Source organism: Lycorma delicatula, chromosome 3, assembly GCF_047948215.1.
Source record: "Lycorma delicatula isolate Av1 chromosome 3, ASM4794821v1, whole genome shotgun sequence".
NCBI classification, from domain to species: Eukaryota; Metazoa; Arthropoda; class Insecta; order Hemiptera; family Fulgoridae; genus Lycorma; species Lycorma delicatula.
The window spans coordinates 133,306,569-133,331,467 of record NC_134457.1 but is presented as its reverse complement, the minus strand read 5'-3'; the positions used below and the strand labels follow the sequence as shown (position 1 = coordinate 133,331,467).

The 24,899-nt window shown below is 32.0% G+C and overlaps 1 protein-coding gene across 4 annotated transcripts in view; it reads right to left on the bottom strand.

The window, feature by feature from the left end:
- Positions 1–24,899, bottom strand: part of Herc4 (HECT and RLD domain containing E3 ubiquitin ligase 4) — a 106,036-nt gene that overhangs the window by 14,858 nt on the left and 66,279 nt on the right. For all 4 annotated transcript variants that reach the window (XM_075360588.1, XM_075360589.1, XM_075360587.1 and 1 more), the window contains exons 14-19: positions 23,311–23,505; positions 19,013–19,099; positions 16,189–16,365; positions 15,707–15,884; positions 12,165–12,297; positions 198–347 (exon numbers count right to left, since the gene is read on the bottom strand). In XM_075360588.1, coding sequence (XP_075216703.1) covers positions 198–347; positions 12,165–12,297; positions 15,707–15,884; positions 16,189–16,365; positions 19,013–19,099; positions 23,311–23,505 — 920 coding nt within the window. The remainder of the gene's footprint in view (positions 1–197; positions 348–12,164; positions 12,298–15,706; positions 15,885–16,188; positions 16,366–19,012; positions 19,100–23,310; positions 23,506–24,899) is intronic.

Sequence of the window (24,899 nt, the reverse complement as noted above, 5' to 3'; positions counted from 1 at the left end):
GGAAAGTTATGTATGCTATTCACTAATAGATTTTTGTTTACGGGTATAGCAATAGAAAATGAAATTTGCTAAATACACGGTTAATACATAGAAAGATTCCTATATAGGATTCTAAATCTGAAAATCTTTGTTTCAGTATTTCAGTGTTTACACACAACTTGTTCTTTAAGGGATATACTACAATACAATATACTCACTTATTATCCAATGTGACCGGTATTGAGCTACCACCAGATTTTAATTCATAAACTTTTACTTCACCGAAAACTTCACGAGTGATTTCAAAATTAAGACAAAATACATCTTGTAAATCTGATTGATCATAGTCTAATACATCTTGCAAGCTTCTGAAAAAAGATAATTAAAACATGAATAAAGTACGATTTAAAAAAAAAATTTTTATTTAACATAAATTAATCTTGTGCTTCTTTCCTAGATTGTCGCTGTTTATATTTAAGCACTTATGATGAGCATTGCTACATCATATACCTCCACTACCAGTTCATTGAGACAAATAGTAAACATTTTCTTCAATTCATCTCTCTGAAATGACTTTCTTCCAAAATATCTTTCGACTAGGGAGTATATCATAGTCACTCAGGACCAGGTAAGAGTTGTAGGCTGGATGGTTGAAAATTTCCCACTTAAATTTTATGATTGTTTTGTTTTCTCAATGGGAGTAAGCGATATATTGTCATGGAGGAGCAAAATACTACTAGACAATAGGACTTTCCTGCAATTTTGAATGGCTAATTGAAATTCGTTTAGTGTTTTGCAAAAAAACTTCAGCATTTTCTATGGATTTATCAGGCATAAATTCAACAAAGAGAGGACCTTTTTGGTCCCAAAGGACAGCAGTCATAACCTTTCAAGTAGAGACTGCCTGCATAATTTTTTTGTTTGGATGTGAACAAGGGTGATGCCAATTCCATACAATGACATAACTCCAGTCTGGCATAGCTTAGAAAGCCTTGTTATATGTTTTGCATAACAATTAAAAAAAGCTGACAACAGAGTTGTAGGTTTATAAGTTTATAAAATACCCAAAGGATTACAATTACCAATTGTAGTTAAATGTTCCTGCTGTTGTTTCTGATGCACGGCTTAGACACATAACTTAATTTAGAATATTTATCACTTTATTTAACTATAACACTTTTTAGTTAATTTAATTCAATGATTCTAACTAAAGAGAACGCACATACCTTATTTAATTCGCTTGGCTGTGGTGGTACTAGCAGTGACGGTTGGCACTAACTAATGTAATTTCCCAACTTAGAACAAATTTCCCTTGTACGATAAAAATACTGGTGTAGCTGCAGGGTTAATGCACCAGGTACCAAGTCAACCGGGCAAATGAGTTCAAGACCCAACCAGATCGAGTTACTTTTCTACACTTTAAATATAATTCATTTATTTAATTCTACCACTCACCTGTGATGGCACAAAATAGCAGACGAGTACATCAGCATTTTTTTTGGTGAGAATGCAATTTTTCAAAAACTTTTTTTTGCAAATATTGTTATTTTTTAATCGTTAACAAATAGGCCTAAGAAAAATATAACCTTAATTAGGTGAAATCTCGATACTAAGGGTGATCTTGCTCTACAGCCTCATCCCTTGAACTTTTACGTTGAAAACCTATGGCGTCAATGCCCTTACATAGAAGTAATTTGACAAAGTTTGGTCAAAATCAGTCCAGCAGTTTTGGAGATATAAGGTGATTTACAGGCCAACACCAAACACATGTACATATAAAGATTAATATCCAAAAACTTTCCATCTGGTTTTTTGGGTTCCTTAGTTGTCAAAACATCAAGATCCAGTGAAAACCACACATGCCCAAATTGGACTGATTACAATACTTTCCCTTATAAAGCTGTAGCACTATCTAGACGAGAAAGTAAAATGAAAATGCAGCATTCATACAGATTTTTTGTGTTCATCGCTAAGTCGTGAGGAAGCCATTTTACAAAAATTTTTCTGTACTTGAGATGAACAATGAAAATTTTATGGATAATGGTACAAGAAACAAGTAAAACTGCTATCAGTGTGATATGCTGATCCTGTATGATGAATTCAACACAATGCAGCAAATCATCCACAGTGTCAGAGAGGTGACCAGTTCATTTATCATCATGGGCATTCTCTTATTCTGCACTAAAATTCTGACTCTAATGAAGTACTGATGGTTCACCCATCACATCTCCATAAACTTCATTAATTTGATGGGTAATATAGAATTGTAACATATTTCTTGCATTAAGAAATCAAATCAAGATTTCACTTTACATGCAGCAGCATTCTCTATTTTCTTCTTTTTTTTATAGAAGTACAGAAACAATACAAGCATACTGAACGCTATGAGAACTTGTACACATTAAGAAGACACGTGACTGTGATTGACAGATTAGTAATAAACATGAGAGCACCTTCGCAGTAAGGATGGACAAGTAGCTATTAGTTTCCATACAACTCTGATATTTTTATTTTTTGTAAAAATAACTTTTCTGCCTCTTTTTCTACATACAATTTTCAAGCTCAATAAATAATTATCAAAATTACATACTTAACATGAGTTAATGAAATGAACTTTGACCTTTAACCCCTGTGCCCATCTTTTCAGGGATAGGGGTAGCAAAGTTAAATGATTTTTCTGACCCTAGATGAAATAAATGTTTTTTAACAGTAATAAAAACCCTGAGCCATATACAGGTTGATACAAAGAAACGGGAAATTTTGAAAGTTGTGTTGGTAGCAGTGGGCGATTGGTACCACTTGATAAGTGGCGCCAGCCTCTCTAACCTAACCTGCCATTTAGTTGTCATGGATCCTTGGAGTGGTGCGCAACGTGCATTTGCTATCAAAGCGTTTTACAAAAACAATGACAGTGTGGAGAGAGGGCGTAGAGAATTTCGCCGTCATTTTAATCTGGGACGGCACGACCGTGTTCCATCAGCACATGAAATTAAAACATGGATATCTAATTTTGAGGAAACTGGTTCGGCAATGAAAAAGAAACCTCCAGGCCGTGAGCGAACCGTCCGTACACCACAGAATGTTCAAGCTTTACAAGATGCTGTCACACGAAGTCCACATCGGTCAATTCGTCGTCTCTCAGCATCTTTACAATTGCATAGTTCAAGTGTTCGAAGAATGTTAGTGAAGGACTTGCAATACCATCTGTACAAGTTGCAGATCGTCCAGGAACTGAAACCGAACGATGCAGTTGTGCGAGCACAATTCTGTAATGTAATGCTTCAGAAGATTGATAACGAAGAGTATGTTCACGAACTGTGGATGTCAGACAAAGCGCATTTTCACCTCAGTGGATTTGTTAACATGCAAAATTTCAGATACTGGGCACAAGAAAATCCTACGCAGCTACACCAGGTCCGTTGCACAGCCAGAAAGTGACTGTGTGGTGTGCTATGTCATCTTACAGTGTTATAGGCCCTTATTTTTCTGAGGATGACAACGGTCTTGCGATTACAGTGACGTCGGCTCGTTACATAGCCATGCTTGAAACCTTTGTTGTAGAACAACAAAAGAGATTTCGACCAATTCTTAACACAGCCTGGTTTCAACAAGACAGAACAACGTCACATACAGCATGAATATCGATGGCAGCTGTACGCCGATTGTTTGGACGTGTCATTTCACGAAATGGTGACATTAGATGGCCTCCCAGATCGCCTGATCTCTCAGCTTTCGATTACTTTTTGTGGGGTCACCTTAAAAGCAAAGTGTTCCACAGTAGACCTGCTAAAACGTTAGAACTGAAGGCAAAGACCCGAGAAGCAATTGCGGAAATTCCAGTTGAGATGTTACATCAAACCATGAACAATTTAACGAAGAGACTTCGTGAGTGTTTACGTAGAAGAGGAGGTCACCTGCAAGATGCATCTTTAAAAAATAAACTAAAATGTATGTATCCTAAAATGGCAACATTTGTATAATTACATGAAATAAAATTCATTTCTAAAAAAAATTTTTCATTGTTATTTAATTTTTTAAATTTCCCGTTTCTTTGAATCACTCTATATATTATTACAAGTAGTTGAAAATAAAGGGAGATAATAATGTGAAAAAAGAAAATGAATTAAATTTATTTCTAACTGGTTAATCCTTGATAACATCATGGTATGGTGTATTTTGAAATCTTCACTGGCCACTGATAAAATAGACTATTTTTACAAACGTGCATTAGCCTTTTTCAAGAGAAACTGATTGTAAAATTTAATGACTCAGTGTGAGCTTGTTTTCTTCTGAAAATAAGCCTCAGAATTTACAAATAATATTTTTAATTATATTTTTACTTTTTTGATTTAACATCTATATTAAGTACATTAGATAACTCATTTTTGAATTTTTGCTAAAAATCTTGAAAAACCTGTTTTGAACTGAAACTGGTGATGAAAAGTACAAATTGCTTATGATACAAATAATGGATGAAATAATGAAAAATATTTTATGTTTAAAGCTAAATCCATATTTTAACTGAATAACTGTTTAATTAGTATATGAAACTTACATAAGCTTGAAAATTACATATACAAAAATGTAGTGTAGTTCTTCATTTATATGAAAAATAGAAAACCATATTTCTTGCTATTCAAAAAAGCTCTTAAAACTAACAGAAAAAATAATAAGCATTGGAAAAGTAGATAAGTGAATAGAGATGAAACTACCAACTGCTATGTAGTTAACTCAGCAACTAGTTCAGACCTTTTAAAAGGGTACGATTTTTTAATGATTTTTCTTCTATTTTTTAACACCAACTTATAGCTTACATTGGTTTAGATATGTACATAGATGGTTAAACATAAATTTACATGGTTAAACTACATCTTATGCTGCAGCTGAATAAATATTAATTGTAAATATAAATAATTTAAAGTATTTAATATATTAACTGATAATTATTGTTCAAATTTTTATATTGAAGTTTCAACATTTTCTATTTCGCCAAAAAAGTTTCATGTATAAAAATAATTAAATAATTATAAAAAAGCAGGAAAATTATAAAAAAACAAAAAATACAAGAGGAAAATTAAATATGCAAGTTTGTAACATAAAGTATGAAATTATCTAATAAAAAAAAATTAATCTATTCTACGTAAACTTTGAGATAGTATCTCATGGGTCCCAACAGTCCCCTTGACTAAATGTAATCAAAATTAAATGGCATCAGTGACCATATTCAAAAGTCATCAGACAAAATTTCAAACATCAGTTCATTCAGTCTGAAGATATCAAATAAGATGATAACTGAAGAAAAAAAATTGCTCATTATCCCCCACTCTTGAGTGAAAATTTCTGTTATATAACCTAAGTGACAAACATACAATAAAACCATTCAATTATAACAAGAATAAAATTTTGGGTCCAGAAATTATAAACAAAAAAAAAAGATTTTTGGTCCCTCTCCTTTATGGGATCTGAATAAAATCCAACACCATCAGAAAGCATCTTAGCTACCTAAGGGGCATTAAATTGTATGGAAAAACTTACTCTAAGTAAAATTTCAAGATTTGGAAATCCCCCCCCCCTTTCATAAAGTGCATACTCTCCACTCTTGACCAATTGCAGTTAAAATTAAATGGTATCACTGATATTTAAATGCAGAAAAAATCTAAGGCTGAGGTGAAAAGAGCCTACAACAGTTATATTCAACAATTTGAGGAGGCAGTATTAAATAATGATGTTAAAATAATTTTCATCTCTTGATATTGCACATGAATGTGCTGTCAAGGGTAGGTAAAATCCAAGGAGAGAATAATTTTAGATGATTGTCAATCAGTGCCCAGTGCTTTCAGAGAGTATTTTCGTTCTATATATTCAACATATGATACTGTTCCAAGGCCAAATGTGGCCGACTTAGATATGCATATTAATAGTAATACTTTGTTCACTCTATATCTTTGGAGGAGATAAAGGGATCTGTTAGTTTATTATCTTAAGATATCATTTGAGCCTGACCTTTCACCTCCTTCTGTGCAGGGTGTCCAGTCTAAAGGTATCCAAAGGTAACAGCTTATATTAGAGAACCAGTTAATATAATTAAACAATCCTCTTTTTAATAAACACAGCAACTCACCAAGTTTTAATGTATATTAATCAAGTTCAAATGTGTGCTTGCACCTTTTGTAGCTTGGAAAACATCTAGATGATAATCTAACTCTTGCAAGATGTTTAGGAGCATCTACAGTGTAATTAGACCAACAACTTTAACAATTCACTGTTTTAAATCATTAAAATCTCAAAATTTTCTTTGGTTCACACAACTTTTAATAAATTCCCAAGCAAAAAAGTCCAAAAGGAATGATAACTGGAGATTTAGGTGGCCAAGTAGGTGGACCTTCTCATCCAATCCAACATTCAGGAAAAGCGTTGTTCAAGAACATGGTAACATTTCTATAAGAGTGATAGAGCACCATCTTGCTGGAAACTGAAATTTGCAGGAATCTCAGAAACAGCAAAGTTCTCAAGCATGTTGAGGTGTACATCCTGTCTTCATGAAAAAAAAATGACCTGTGATGCCATTTTTGTGCTGTCCTAACCAGAAACTGATGTGTTCCTTTTATTTTTGATTCCTGTATGGAGGTTTTCAATACCCAAAATTTGACAATTCTGTCTGTTAACTTTCCCACAAATATGAAAGGTTGTCTCAACACTAAATAACAACATATAAAGATAATTAAGATTGTTTTTGGCATGGTGTGTTACCTCTACAGCAAACTATCATAGGCAGCAATCATTTGGTTTAATATGATAAAGCAATTATAACTTGTACAATCGCAAATCAAGCCACTTATGAACAATGTTAATAACAATCTAATGAGGAATTTGCAGTTTGTAACTTACCTTGCCAAATTGACTTTCCAGGACTGGTAGTGAATGCATCGTGTACATGATCCACAGTATCGTCACTAACTGAAACTTTTGGATGATTTCCATTTTAAAGCTTCCAGTCTCTCTTAAAGTCCAGTATCAAACCAAGCTTTCAGTCTCTCTTAAGTCATATCCCACTGATGAATAACCTGGATTAGGATGTACAAGCATCAATATTCCATACTGTTTGTATATGCTGTTGAACAAGCGTAACAGATTGAAACTCTACTAACCAAAGCACACACTGAACCTTCTGCGCATGTGTATTTCCGCTGATCTTGAGAGTATACAGAACAAATCTTGGAGATGTTTCCTGTTGAATGAGCCTACATTTAAGAGAGTACTACAACTGTATTTCTAAATGTAGGCCATTATTCTCGGATACCTTTAGCCCAGACATCCTACATTTAATGGTTGTATTAATGTTTTTGCTGATCCCTTGTCATGTTTTCAATTTGTGAATTCTTAATAACTTATTTCCTGATGTTTAAAATTATCCACTGGTGGCAAACATGCTTTCAATCAAACCTCTCATTCATTTCCTGACTAGATGCCAGAGGACAGCCACCAGTATGCTCAGAACAACTTGGACAGAAAGAAGGAGAACAGGGGACAAGGCCAACAACTATATAATTAAACAAGAACCTACTGATAGGGCACTATACCAGAATGTGCTGAAGGCATCTGCCATATTTGTGGCTAGACCTTGCATCAACCACATCATTACTGGAGAGTATCTCTGCCAATCCCACTTATGGATTCCTCAGCCTGTTGGAGCTGCAGTGAGGATGAATCACTAGAGGATATTCTGCTCAGCAAACTGCACGAGAAGCTCTCAGAGCTTCACATTACAAAGTGGGGACCTTAACCACAATTCTGAAAAATAAATAATTGCGCATACTCGCTGCTGTGGCATACCATGGACATTGAGCCATTGGCGTTACCTGATGCTAGATGCTCATTTAAAGAAGTAAGTTTATAAAATACATTTTGAATCACATTACAAATTCACATTTGTAGTGGTAAGTAAATGATTTGAAAATTTATTGATTTGTGAGGCCGCAGATGATTTTACTAACACTCAGGTTGACAACTATAATTTCCTGATTGGTCTGTTAAAAATAAATTGTTATTAAATATTATTTTAAGCCTTGTGCATGTCATATTCAAAGAATAAAAACATTTTTCAATATAATTATATAATTCATAATGATATTCTTGTACAAGTGACTAAGATCTTGGATGTGCGGGTGGCATTTGAGTCTAAGCTCATATTTAACCTGTGTAACATTGTTTGCCAGGCTAGGAGGGCCAATGAACTCATCATTAGACATTGCAGGTAGATTTAGAAAAGTATTTGTTATAAATTGTTATTTTCTTTCGATGTTAAAGTATGCTTGTTATCTGGTGTCCTTACTCTTAATTTTATGTTCATTATATTGAAAAGAGAGAAATAGTTTCTTCACTAATTATTTTACAAATTATATAATTTTTATATACTTCAAATACCACATGAAAATTTACTATTTTTGTTTGATACTAACTCCCTTACAATAAGATGAAGAGTTGCTGCCTTGATTTATCTGAGGCACAATTTCTTGGGTTTTTTTTTGTCTTTAGTCATTTGGCTGGTTTGATACAGCTCTCCAAGATTCCCTATCTAGTGCTAGTCATTTCATTTTGGTATACCCCTATATCCTACATCCTTAACAACTTGTTTTACATATTCCAAACATTGCCTACCTGCACAATTTTTCCCTTCTACCTGTCCCTCCAATATTAAAGGGACTATTCCAGGATGCCTTAATATGTGGCCTAACTACATTTTACCAAATGCTTCTTTCTTCATCACTTTGCCTCAAAACCTCTCATTTGTCACTTTATCCACCCATATGATTTTTAACATTTTCCTATAGCACCACATTTCAAAAGCTTCTAATCTTTTCTTTTCAGGTGCTCCGATCGTCCAAGTTCCACTTTCATATAAAGCTATGCTCCAAACTTATATTTTCAAAACTTAGTTTTTCTGCATATAATTTAATTTTTCATGTAAAAAACAATATATATGACTTAAGGCTCATTTCTCCTGTGCTATTTGGCATTTTATATCACATCTTTGTTGCCCTTCTTTAGTAATTCTACTTCCTAAATAACAAAATTTTTCTAACTCCATAATATTTTATTTTCCTTTATTTTACATTGAGTGGTTTATCTTCATTATTTCTACTACATTTCATTACTTTTGATTTGTTCTTGTTTATTTTCATGCAGAAATTCTTGCATAGGACTTCATCCATGCCGTTCATTGTTTTTTCTAAATTTTTTTACTCTCAGCTACAATTACTATATCATCAAAAAATCATAGCATCTTTATCTCTTCACCTTGTATTGTTACTCCAGATCTAAATTGTTCTTTAACATCATTAACTGCTAGTTCTACGTAAAGATTAAAAAGTAACGAGGATAGGGAACATCCTGGTCGGACTCCCTTTCTTATTACGGCTTCTTTCTTATGTTCTTCAGTTATTACTGTTGCTGTTTGATTCCTGTAAATTTTAGGAATTGTTCTTCTATCTCTATATTTGAACCCTCATTTTTTAAAATGCTGAACATTTTATTCCAGTCTACGTTATCCTTGCCTTTTCTAGCTCTATAAATGCATGTATGTTGGTTTGTTTTTCTCTAATCTTCCTTCTACTATTAATCTGAGCACTAAAATTGCTTCCCTTGTCCCTATACTTTTCCTGAAACCAAATTGGTCTTCTCCTAACACGTCTTCCACTCTCCTTTCAATTCTTCTGTACAGAATCCTAGTTAAGATTTCTGATGCACGGCTGGTTAAGTTAATTGTTCTGTATTCTTCACATTTATCTGGTCCTGCTTTCTTTGGTATCATGACTATAATACTCTTTTTGAAGTCTGATGGAACTTCCCCTTTTTTATAAATATTACACACCAGTTTGTATAGTCTATCTATTATTCCTCACCTGCAGTGCACAGTAATTCTGCAAGTATTCTGTCCATTCCAGGAGTCTTTCTGCCATTCAAATCTTTTAATGCTCTCTTAAATTCAGATCTCAGTATTGTTTTTCTCCTTTCATCCTCTTCCAATTCCTCTTCTTCCTTTATAACACCATTTTCTAATTCATTAGAAAATTCACATTATTAGATTTTAAATTATGTACCACAAAATTTTCCTTAACTTTCCTGTATGGTCCATCTATTTTACCAATGTTCATTTCTCTGAACACTTTTCTTTTACTAGTTTGTACTTCCTATTTATAGTATTTCTTAATTGTCGATAGTTCCTTTTACTTTCTTCATCACTAGCATTCTTTTATTTTCTATGTTCATTCATCAGCTGCAATGTATCATCTAACATCCAAGGTTTACTACCAGTTCTCTTTGTTCTGCTAAGTTTGCTTCTGCTGATTTAAGATTTTCTTTTTAACATTCTTCTTCTAAATTTTCTACCTTATCATTATTACTCAGACCTCTTGTGATGTCGTCCTCAAAAATTTTCTTTACCTCCCATCCTTAAGCTTCTCTTAATTCCACAGATTCAATTGACACCTTTTCTTCAGGTTTTTAAACCCCAATCTGCATTTCATTATCACTAAATTATGGTCGCTATCAATGTCTGCTCCAGGGTAAGCTTTGCAGTCTGATTTCTAAATCTTTGCTTAACCATGATATTATCTTTCTGATACCTTGCAGTACCAGCTGGCTTTTTCCATGTGTATTTTCTTCTATTATGATTTTTTAACAGAGTGTTGGCAATTACTAAATTATACTTCGTGCAAAACTCTATAAGTCGGTCCCCTCTTTCATTCCTTTTGCCCAGCCCATATTCACCCACAATATTTCCTTCCTTGCATTCCAATCTCCAACTGTTATTAAATTTTCACCCCGTTTTACATGTTTAATTGCTTCATCAATTTTTTCGTATACATTCTACCTCATCATTATCATAGGCACTTGTATGCATATAGATGTTAACAATCGATTTCGGCTTAGGTTTTGATTTAACCCTTATTACAATGATTCTGTCGCTATGCATTTTGAAACACTCTACTCTCTTCCCTATCCTCTTGTTCATTATGAAACCTACTCCTGACTGCCCTTTATTTGAAGCTGTGTTAATTATTTCAAAATCATCTGACCAAAAATTGTTTTCCTCTTCCCACCAAACCTCACTAATTTCTACTACAACTACATTTAATCTATCCATTTCCCTCTTTAAATTTTCTAGCCTACCAACCTTTTTTTAGACTTCTAACATTTCACTTTGACTCGTAGAATGTTATTTTTCAATTTTCTGGTGACCCCTTCCTTAGTAGTCCCCACCCGGAGATCTGAACAGGGGGCTAGTTTACCTCCAGAATGTTTTGGCACCTCCAACCTCATATGAAAATGCAGAGTGTTATATTTTCTTGGAAAAAAAGCAGCTGTTGTTTTTCATTGCTTTCAGCTGTTTCTGGAATCATTGCTTGGTCTGGCTCTCAACAGATACCTCTCTGATATGGTTGTATCTTCGGTCCAACTACTCTATATTACTGGGCACTCAAGCCCCCTCACCATCGGCAAGGTCTCATGATTCATAGAGAGAGATTTCTTGGGTAGGAGAATAATAAGAATACATCAAACAGTATCCATTTTAATACTGCAATGACTATCCCTAGATCACAACAGTTTTTTTTACGATAGAATTCATAGAACCAATTATGCCATGAATTCTCCTGCATTTTTTATGATTTGATTGCATATTATGACACCCTAAAGTAAGGGATAAAGAGATTTAGGATGTTCATGATAGTGACTCTTTAGCTTAAAAATTAATTTGCAAATGTAAGTAATTTCTTCTGATTTTTTTTTTTTTTTTTTACTTCTTGGGTCTCTAAGGGAATATTACACGTTGGGCAGATTTTATTTTTGTATAATTTACTGGGCTTGATTTTTGCTTTATTTGCAATAAGATTTCCTTTTCCCTTTGTGTTTATTTTATAAATCTACATAATTTATACATAGTAATTTGCAGTAATGAGACATAATTTTGATCAATTATGAATGAATGCTAAATAAATAATTACACAGCTATATAAAATTATTTAATTATAGGAGTACATTTTAACTATGTAGCTGGAAAAATAAAAATACAAAAAAAAAAGTATTTCAACAGGAATAAGTATTTAAATAAGTATGTTTAAATACAAGTTTTAAAAATAAATTAATACTATTATTTTCAAATACATAGTTATTTTTATACTAACTTTGCTAAAGTAGGAGAAAGTTCTTTGAGATCTTGAAGTGTTGTTGGTTCACCTAAGAGCTTTTTATACAAAGCTACAGGAAATGGTAAACTGATTATTGTAAAATTATAGATTGCTAAGCCACACAGAAGACCTAAATAGAAAAAAAAAAATTATAAAAAATAACAGTCACACATTACTAAATAATTATATCTTAGAACAAAACTAAATACTATTTTTAAAATACAATCAAAACTATGTATTGAAACCAAAATCTTTCTATGTATGAATTACAAATTATGTAACACAATATCTCCTAAAAAAATAATAGAAACTAAATCAATAGAATAATAATGCATAATTCTTACAATTTATATTTTACTACTGGTTTTTAAATGTTATTTGTACAATGGAATAAAAGAATTTGCAATGATATACTGAAAATTTTAAATGGATAAAAGAATTTGACATTTAAATAATCAGACAGATTTTATCAACAAAAACACAACTGTCATCTAATAGTAACACCAGAAATCTGTAAGGTTATCCTTAATCTGCAGTCTTGCAAAACCACATGGACTAATGCAAAGCATTCAGGGAAAGATGTAGCACAGATACTGGGAAATTAGCCTTTATTGTATAACACAAAGGAACATTGAGCAAACATTAAATTCTATTTTTAATTCATTAGAGTATTTGTTGAGAAATACATGGAGGAACATACTTGTTTATCTTTGCCACAGATAATTAAGTGGGTTGCACAATTTAAACTGCTAAGGAACATATAAAATTGGTAATAGGGGAGGATGTCCAATTCTGTTCATAATAAAGAACTCAAAAGTTACCTGTATTACCATTTACAATTTAACAAAACCTTCTCTTTATACAATGGTCTGTATTTAAAAGAATACCGTATAATAAGGCTTAAATGTTTGCTCTGTATTATTTATAATAAATAAAATTTTTAACATTAATAGTCAACTAAATATTTTTAGTTACAAACCAGTCAAACTTCATTATGATTTTTTCACAGGAATGAAGAAAAATAGTATTATTGGTAGGGAAATCAGTGTGTGAATATTTACAATTAGGTATTTCTTGGTTCATAAAAAATAGAATATAATTTTATAACTAAAAAACTATATAACTAAACGTAAATTATTTTACACTTTCCTAACCTTCTACATGGCAGTATATGAAAATAAAGAAGTCAATCTGCACTACTGCTGTGACATTTGATACTCAACATATATGAAACAATCTAAATGTTCACACAAATTTTAAATTTAGTAGTTATTACATGATAATTTTCAATATATTGTAGTGCTGTGCAAATCCAACCTTAAATATTTCAGACTAAGTACACATTTCTACAGACCACAGTTAATTTCATTATTACAGACTTTATATCAAATTATTATTTTTTCAGTGAGGCTAGAATATTGAATGTACTTATTCTGTAAGGACAAGGCTGTCTAGGTAATGATGGATGCTTCCAATTAGAATGACAATGTCATTTAAATGTGTATGAACTGCTCTTCCATCAATCCATAAACCTTGAGAGTAAAGACTTACTCTTAAGGTCTCGTACTTGACTTAGTTTAATTAGACATTGAATAACCTAATAAAGTTCTTTTGCTTGTAGACATTACTTGTGAATGAAATTTAAAGCAGATTAATGCTGGCAACTAGTGCATTTAAATTTGCGTATAAGAAAACAGCCTATGTGAGAAAAAATATTAATGCATTCTCTGATCATTATTAGTGTTGTTAAACACTACACATTTTATTTTTGTGTAGAATTGCAATTTCTAAAAAAAACAATGAAAGAAAAGTATGTATGTCACTGGAATGCTTATTTAATATCTCATTAAAAAAATTTTTTCAGTTGAATTTGATTTACAGCAGCATTGACATAATACAGTAACAAAGTCTACCATTTATACAGTACCAACAAATTACAGATCAGCCAAATTAAACCCAGTTGACTATTGTATTCACTTCAAAAAAGAATACACTGAGTTAATACAAATTTTTTCTTGAATTAATTTTACCATTTTGCATGTTATATTTATTTTGGTTTTTCTTCTCAAAATTATTGTTACATTTTAATCCTCTCTGGCATTATACAATATTTGACAGAATTTTTTAAAGTGTAACAATAACTCCAGTTAGGCATACACGTTCAGAAATTATGAAATAAAATCACAGCAAAAATATTTTCATATAAATTTTTCTTGCCGCAGAAAGACCACCAATGTTTCACATACAATACAAATAATACGCATTATGCTTAAAGTAGAGCTATACAACCAAGATGATAAAAGACATTTATCCGACTGACTAATTAACATTAAATAAAAATAAAAACTAACAAAAAGAACACCACAATAACTATGTGAGCAGGAGCCACATATTGTACACCAAGCATTGAAAATATGTTGTCAAAATAAGTAAAATTTGAACCACATCAGATTCATATCCTGTCATTTACAATGTTACAGTGAAAAATCCCTTTAACCTGTTTTTGAGGAAGATTAAAATTTCTAAGACATCTTACGGTTGTGTTTATCTTCTCTGCAACTTTTTTTATTTATTTTCTTCAGTTCATTTTGGAATTTTAGAGTGCATTGTGTTTGTCATTTAATGAAGTGCGGCAATACTGTGTGAAATAATCAATATTAAAAAAATTTCATTGATGGTACCCAAAAAAATTAAGCTAATATACATGCACCAAGTAATAATAACAATACCAACATTTTCCTTGGGCAAGTTAGAAACAATTGCAACAAAGAAAATTTCTTATATACTCAAACTGGTGTTAGCAAATTACACAACTTTCTAATTAAATGTAAACCACACTGAATGTCTGTTTTGTTTTGTTCTATGAAAATACTAAGACACAAAAAAATTAAGAAATCTTATTAATAAATGTAATATGGAACTTATTAAAATTTAGATTTTTAATTTTGAGTGATAAATGTATGCAAGATGAAAATAGAATTTTCTGTTATTTTGTAAGAAAGACCCTATGTGAATAAAAAAAAAACATTTACAAATTCAAGTTTATGTCAGTACCAATAACAGGATTAAAGCTAGCTATGGTTGCTTTTAATGATTATAAAAAAAAAGATCTAATAATTAAACACTAACTGCAAGTAATAGGTTAATCAATTAACAGCAGTTGTACCACTAGATAACTGGAGATTTGCATTAGACCAAAAGTTATATGTAGATTGTCGGTACCTTTCTTTACACAAGTAACAAACAGCACTAATGTAATAAAACTTCCTTAATATTGTTACATAATATCATTGATCTATTATTAGTTATTCATAAAATAATGCTGGGTAGTCTCAAAACTGCACATCATAAAACGAACAAGATACAAGTAAGATACTGAAAAAAGTATATTTCTCAGTTTGTAGCCCCTGTAGATAAACGTTTTCTCATCTATCACTGGTGTATGTGATATAAATATTTTATAAATTTGACTGACAGACCCAATTTGAATTCTGAAATTATTAAAAAACATAAAAATATAATAGACAAGTTCAACTGACCTATGAGATAATACATAACTTCATCCTCAAATGAGTCCTCACTGAACCATATGGTATTTGTTTCATCATAAGAACGGAACATACCATATTTTGGATCTAGTATTTCTTTGAGAAGTAGCATAAAAAACTCCTTTTTAACACCACCAGCATCTACAGCTTCTTCACCGAGGAAATGTACCTTTAAAAAGTAAAGAACTGACATTTATAAATAAAAATCTTTTTAAATAGATTCTGTTAGTTATAAATTAAACAATAAAACTTACTACCAAATGGTATTTGTTTCATCATAAGAATGGAACATACCATATTTTGGGTCTAGTTTTTACTTGAGAAGTACCATAAAAAACTCCTTTTTAACACCACCAGCATCTACAGCTTCTTCACCGAGGAAATGTACCTTTAAAAAGTAAAGAACTGACATTTGTAAATAAAAATCTTTTCAAATAGATTCTGTTAGTTATAAATTAAACAATAAAACTTACTTTTAGAGGTTTTTTATAATCCTTTTCAGAATAACATGATAGTTCTCTCAGAGTATCTTGAACAATGTTTTCCCGTGACACATCAAGTTGTACAAACTGACTGACAGAGCTAATAACAGGTGAAAATAGGAACTGAGTAATTACTTGAGTTGCAGCTTCACTCATAGCTGTTTGCATCTGCAATAAAATAGTGACTTGATTAATACATAAAAATAATGATTAAGAAAGAGTGAAAAAATTCCTTAATTAAATAGAATTTTAATTCAGATAAACCAATAATAACACAAAATTTAATGAAGAAAAATACTAAAATTAGATTAATAAGTGATATATGCTAAATAAATAATTAATCTAAAATAAACTCTATTTACATTTTTACAAATTGAAGAGCACAACGTATTCCTTGCCACTGAAAGCAAGCCAAAAAAGTTTTTCTAAAATAGCAGTAATTTTATTTGAATTTAAAAACTGTAATTATAGCACTTATTAACTACAAAAAACAGTAATAGATAAACATTCTCAGAATATTTATCTATTACATCCTGATCCCCGTAGGAAAAGACACCCGCCTCATGACGATCCTGGTCACCACACCACCTCCTCTGTACCTATCACTGACGGGCTTTACTGTAAGTTGTCTTTTAGACCTTCTAAATCTGATAACTCATCACACTCATTAGTTTGGTCTCCGTCAGGATACCACTGATGCAAATACCTCAGCAGACATTTCCATTGGTGTATTTATACAATTTACTACCACCTTCATATAGCTTCTTCCAATCACAACCACCTACTATAACTTACAACCCTCAACTATCAAATTAACTGATTCGTGAATGTGATCCTCTCACCTTCCCCTAACACCATAAAAACTTTTCCCATATCTAAGTTCAATTAGAATGCACTAAGATCATTACTTGATTGAGTCCTTTAAACACCAAATATACTATTATTCTCATAACAACAAAACAAGTATTGATGCAACAATTTAGTCCTACAATTTAAATTACTCAAAAATCATCTAGATTTAATAAAAAATCAAGAAACAAATTCACAAATTTAATAAGCTTCTAAAGAAAACAAACGCTATCTCTCTCTGCTCTGGTTCGCTTTCAGGAGCGAGGTCAATGCCTACACCTCTCACACTGCACTTCAAAACTCATCCTAACAGTGAACATTTCAGCTAACCACAGTTCATGCCAATTCACCTATCTTGCTTTTAGTATTGCTTACTTCGCCTATCTTGGCGAAGTAAGCACCCAGGCTTAGCTATTTTCAACATTAGACACTACAAACTACCTTTATATTAATTAGCTGAGATCTGATACTTAATGTGTTGAGACCTATACTCTCCCTTAATGCTTTGAAACAGTCTCTAAGAAAACTTTCCTTTTATGATTAAAATTTTTCATTTCGTATGCTTTTTACCCTTATTTATAATAATAAACCTATTAATAATCAATTGTTTATTCTTATTATTATTTTTGAACAATCAATATTTTCTATGACAGAAGTGCCAAGTTGAACATAAGATACTTTTAATCTATTTTATAGAAGTCTCTGCTCTTATCATTTGTCCCTTAAATTATTGAATGACCATATGTGTTACTAATGGGTTGTCACCTTCAGCAGAGGGTGAAAAAGTGACTATGCCATCTCATACTATAATAAACTGTAAAAAGATTATTTCATATTAGAATGTGGAGGGGATTACAAACATTTTAAGTTACTTCTTCATTACATGCGCTTGCAAACAGCTTACAAAATTACATTGTATATCAAATCAACATTTAAAAACTAAGGCTAGTTAATTAATTATATTCTAATATTATTAAATTAGTATTAGGTTGTAATCCTAAATGTATAAAATGTTAAAAAAGTAACATCTGTTGCTGATTTACAATAAATTAAAAAACAAGAAAAAACAGAAAAAAAATAAACAAGAGAAGCATTAAATTCATATCTTCGTCGCTTTTCAATAGAACTACCAAAACTGAATAAGCATTAATCCAGCAATAAATGAGTTTTCTGAATGCTTCCCTGTAGAAATTTCCTTCCAATTCTCAAACAAATATTTTGTTTCTTTCACACCTTCAAAGTTGGGAAAACTACAAGATTTCCTTTAAATTTTCAAACAAGTGGAAGGAGCCAACGTGAGGGTAAATAACAGACAAATCATGGTTTCCCAATAGTATAAATGCAAAGGAATCTATTTGCAAACCCTGAATAGGGTTTACACTGATATTTAAGGAAATGAAATTTAGCTAATTTGTTGTGCATAATATGATAAGCAATGCCAAAAAAGATTTGAAACTGTTCAACTATATCATGAATTTGAATATGATGATAAAACAAATGAGGTTTATTGATGTGCAAAGCATTATTGTCCACTATTAATAGAACTGGTTTTTTAATACATAACACAACCTGGATGACTAGTCATTACTGAGAATTACACAAAACTGAGTCCATGACATTTGGTTGATTTATTTGCAATCTTTCATGAATTTCACAAGGTTTGATTTTTTTGGGCATGAAAACAAATTATGTAACATATCTCTTCTTCAATGTAAACTAATAAAGGTGCATTCTGTACTGAAAGCTTGCATTGGAGTTGGTGCAGTGTTTTCCTGTATGAGGAAGTTTGAGGAACCATACATTCTCCCACTAATTAACCAAGAAGGTACTACACTGTTAGTGGGGTAGCAAATTTGAAATGGATATTAAAATTTTGGCCATCCATGCATTACTAGTTAAAAATAAATGCTCATAAAAAGTAAGAACAAAATTACATTCCGGGAAAAAACAGACTAATATACAATACCTGCATAGACTGATCTGTCTGAAGAAGAGACAGCTTAGCTTCAGCATCAAAGAGAAATGGAAAATTGCAGAAATACCTTTTATTACCCTGAAACAAGAAAAAAAAGACTTACTATAATTAATAAAATACAATGTACCATGTTTATGAAATTAATAACCATAAAATGCAAATTATTTGAACTATAATTAGGTTATTGAGAAAAAGCTTCTTTAATACAAAATAACTACTTTTGATAAGATAATACAAAGTTGTTAAGAAAAGAACCATCAAGGTAAAACATTTTTGATGATTCTTATTACAGCAGTAAACAATCTTTATTAATTGGGACTAAGACTTACAAAACATCTAGAAAAATGGAGTCAAAAGTAAATACTCTACATCAATTTTTATTGATTTATTTTTATGTTTTAAGTAAACAGAAAAAATATTTTTTTCCATTTCAGCTTTTGTATCTATCTACAACATATATATTACATTTCTAAATAATTATTCACAGTTACAACACCTCTTTGCTTAATATATAATTCATGGTATCGAAATTAAATCACTCACAGTTACTGAATTGGTTTGCTTGGAATTTCTCCCACTATCACCCCATTTGGTCACCCTAAAGCATAAGACTGAATGTCTGTGCCACAAAAAGCTACCGAGCCTCGTAACAGTTTAACAACCAGTGTCCTAAATAGCTCCTAGAACTTACCTAACAGCATGAGCGGACTAAGTGCAGTGCCATACACCACCAGTTTATGTGTCGCAACTGCTCACTTGCCATATATAACTAAAATGGGTAAGCGCATCCCCGTCAATTACTAAAAATATATATGACTTCAATAAATAAATTTATATCAAGACAGCAATTTGCTGCCACGCCTAGGTCGCTGAATGCCAGCAAGTACCTGTCCACCATTTTATAGTGTTTGGATCCATAATAAATGACTGGTGGTCAGCCATATTCAAGGTTAGTTTCCCACGGCAATGCAGGGTTAGTTTCCCTTAAGTAAACTACGGACGGTTGAACAAAGCAACCATACCTAGGAACTCACACATGGTCTGACAATGTGGCGAGAGCCACATTGACTTGCTGCTTGTGAGTGGCCAATTTTCCCCTTGACCTCTAAGTTCATTTGTTCATTTGATAAGGTGTTCATTTGTCTGGACCTCCCCACAGATGCACAGCTCATCAGCAGCCAGGCAGAACCAAACAGATATTGGTTCAATTTAGCGTGGTTGGTGAGCACCTGGGCACCTGTTGCCCTTAAAAACGAGCTCAAGGCACACGACCCCCCCCAAATCCTGTATAAACTTATACAAGGATCTTACCTTAGTCATAGTGTTCCATTCCATCTGCCATGCTTCCACCGCGAGGCTCTGCAGCCTCTTCCGCAGACAGGGGATGGGCAACTGAAAGAAATTTAGATCCGGTGCATTGTGATCACTGTTCCACTCTGGTACTGGCCCAGCTCAAAACCGCATCCCAAATACCTCGGCCTCCTGGCCTCTTTGCAATTTCTACATGGCTGCCCGAACTTTCACCAATAAATCAATTGGGAGAGCCTTTCCTAATATGGTGGTAACCTCGTAGGAGGTTGTTTTAAAAACACCAGACATATAATTAAGGCTCTGCGCTGGGCACTCCTTAAATTTTGAAGAAGTGCTCTATTCATATCCAACCTGTGCATCCAAAAGGGCGCCGCGTAAGAGGTCATGCTTTTGAAGACACCTCAGTACACCATGTACATTTGATGACCCGACATCCCATAGTCTTTCCGAGCAATCCTCCTAAGTTTGTGCATCACTGAGGTGGTGTTTGCCGCTATTTGCCACAGTTACTATAATATAATATGCGCATTTTACGTGCCATAACCGTAATTACTGTAGAAGATGAATCAAAGACAACTCCTGCACAAAGACATCAACAAGCAGCATACTGTCATAATTGTTAAAAGAAGTAAGGAGTGAGGTGGTTTTTTCTGCTGCCTTGTTCACTGAGCCAAGTATGTAATTGCATATCAGTAACTATATAGTTTGTATATGTTATAGTTATGTACTGTATATGTTATAGTTATAGTTTGTATACACTGTTGAACGAGCATAACTGATTGAAATTACACCAATCAAAGCAAGCGTTGAACCTTCTGTTGTGAGGTCCACATCTCAGCTGACTACAATTGCATTGTGAGTCAGCTTGCCTGTATATGCATATTCCATTGGTCTTAAGACCAATGGAATATGCCTAAGGAATAATATGCCAAAGGAATAAGACCTAATAGAACAAATCTTAGAGATATTTCCTAAAGTCTATGTTTAAGAGATTACAATGACTGGTTTTCTAAATACAGCCATTACTTTTGGATATTTTTAGCCTGGACACCCTGTGCATTTGTGTGTGTGTGTGTGTGTGTGGGCGCGTGCATGTATGAATAAATTGTGAAGAAACAAAACATTTTTAGCAAAAGGGAAGTCCATGAACATTTTACATTTATCAATAGATCTCTTAAAAATTTTCGCTTAAAAGTGGTTCTACAGTTTATTCATTAATCAATGTGACAAAATGCGGTTTAAGATTTTTTGAAATAATAAATTTATTAAGATTCACTTTTTAAACTATACTATATTTCTGAAAAGATCTTCCATACAAATATTTCCTGCTATTTATAGAATCATAATTAATGTCAACTACCAATTATCCATGATAATAACTGATAGAGAATTGCTGCGGATAATCCAAAAATAATATTTAATAAAGTAACATGTGTTAAAATGACCAAATACTGCACTACAGTTCAGAATTTACACACTATTATATTAAGGTAAAAAGGTAAATAATAAAATAAAATGCAGTACCCTACACACTACACTATTACGTACCTGGTAAAAGTAACATCCAGAAATTTATTCAAAATACATAACATATAAAAAATGTTCACTACCACTAAAACTGTGCGTAGATTGTACAAACAGTGGTGTATGTACTAGGTAATGCATGCATTAACAAACACTTCTTAAAACTGCAATAGCTAACAAGAAAAAAAATACATAGACATTAAAATAAAAATTAATAAATTGTGCATTTTACTTTTTCTGATATTTTTTTTAAAAATAAGATGTGATTGATTGTTATTTTAGTCGCTGAAAACACTTATTTTTAATTAAACTTTGTAGTCTGTGTAGCAAATAATACCATACAATGAACTATGTAATATCATACCCACATTGAACTATAGTACAGTATTATCATTTTCAAAAATAGCACACTACTTTCAAGTACCAAATGAATAAAGGGATAAAACATATCAAAGAATGTTGGAAAAACTTTAAAAAGGGAGACAGGCCTGTTTAATTCATTTTTTACATAAACTTAAGAAATAAGAAGAGCATATTGTGTGCATGCTCAGAAAATATTTCAATTTTACTCTTACTATACACTTTTCACTCATACTTTACATACAGTGAAAACCTTTTTGTTTTACTGTTCAGATAACACTGAATACACAATAGTATCCATTATTTATGAAAGAAAAGAATGCTCTTTTTGCTGAGAAAATTGATGTCCATGTATGTTAATGTCCCATGTTTTTTATTTTAACACTTATGTTAATAAAAGTTTGTTATATGCAAGTGTCACATATAACCATCGTATAATTGTTGTGATTAACCTTTCTTGGAAAATAAACTCAAAGTGCTGAAGATTATATTTTACTAATTTTCAGCCCAACAAGTAGCATAAAATTAAAATGTCTTTCACAGACTTATTTTATACAGAACAATTGCTTTGAACAAATATCTGAATTGACTGTATTAGTAATATCAAAGACTAGGAGGCTGAGGAGGGCTAAACTACTGCACTACTGAATTTTATTACTGGTTAATAGAACAAAAATAACACAATATTTCAATTTCTGGAACTAAAAGAATATTAAGAGTATTGGATGTTCCTGACTATGTGGAACTTTTAAGAATCTTTTATCGATCTCCAAAAACATATGTTTCCAAAATTCATGTTATATATTTAGAAAACCTTTTAACTATTGCCATCTATATTCAAATATGTAAAAAGTATGGCACGTGATAATAAAATTGTGTAATTCTACATTATTAATTTAAGCTCTTACAAACTGAAGAGTAAAAGGTGTGGAAATAAATACAATGAATAGTTTTTTATCAAGCAAACATTATGAAGCATCTATACAGCACTGGCTTTTTATAAATAACTAAAAACTTCAATGGAATTATATCTACTTTATACATATAAATTATGTTACATTTGCAAATATATTCACAATGAGTTAATAACATACATTTTCTATTTGCCATGGTCTTTCAAGTACCCATCTGACATAATCAACTCTAAGATCAACTCGTTCACTCAACTCAGGTAAATAGAATGTACTGTAGGGTACTTTTGATCCAGTATATGGTTCACTACGATTTAATTTATTGAGTTGATTTAGTACCTCAAGCGATATTTCCATATTTTCAGTCCAATGGATATTCTAAAACAAAGTAGATGATCATTAAAGATTGAAAAATAAATAATTATTTTATTCAAACAGACCTTATAAATATTTTAGACCAGCTGACAGTTGCTTCTATATATTAGAATAATGGCTAATAGTTTATCATTGAATATGTGTTAAAAATACTGTGAATGATGAATATTACATATTTAATTATCATTAACAGCATTCCTGAAGAAGTTTAAATAAAAAAAGGCCATTTACTTTATTGTAAAGTAAAAAATTAAATCAACCATACTTCCACACAGGTAGTTTTAGATAAAATCCTGACTGGTCTTCCATTTTGCAAAAAAATATGTTTAAAACATATATATAAGTGTTATCTACATCCATGAATTAAAATGAATATCTAAACTCCTTTGGTGAAAACTGAATAAATGCCAAGCATTCACACAGATGTTTTATGAAACCTATTAATTAATGTACTCTTTTCTTCTTATGAAGAAACAATACTAAAAGAAACTCCAGAACCAGCTAAATGATACACTCTTTCTTTCACCTATTAAACATGGATTGTAATAAAGGCTCTGATAAACTGCGCTCCAGACAAGCTAATGGTTTCATTACATGTGAAACAGGACATTGAAAATTGAAAAGCATGAAGTAATGCCAATGTTAAAGCCACTTTAAACAAACCATTTTAATACATTTAAAACAGTGCTCAATGTAATTTCAGTAAGGTGCATCTTATAAGGATTTATTTGTGGCTAGCAACCACGGTCGTTAGCCACAAATACTGAGCAGCCCACCGATTGTGAAATTCGGCGGTCAATACAAAAAAAAAAATCACAGATTAAATTTTTGACCCCCAAGAGACATGTCTGCAGTGGACATTCATCACCAGATTTGTAAGGTTTACAAGCCTAATTCAATGAGTGACAGCGAAGTGCATAAATGGGTAAGACTGTTCAAGGACAAATCGTTTCTGAAAACTTGCAGTTAAAAAAAATTGTGCTTATAATGAGTTCCCAGGCTGCTTTCTAAAAGAACACCAAAAAAGGAGAATGGAGTAGTACTTTAACATTTTTAACCCAATACATTGAGAAAGGAGATGTACTTTTGGACCATACTTCCACAGGGGATGAGACATGGGTTTATCACATCAATTCAGCAGCAAAGCAGTAGTCAATGGAATGGCAACACACATCTCCAGTCAAAGTGAAAGCAAAATAGACAATGTCACAAACACACACGATTACGGCAACTGTTTTAGGATAGACACAGTGTTCTGTAATCGATTTTATGCCCAAAGGGACAAAAATAAACTCAGCAGCATATTGCAACACCCGATGAAGCTCTGGCACACTATACAAAACAAGCAACATGATCAACTGACATCTGCAGTTATATTAATGCACTACAATGCACGA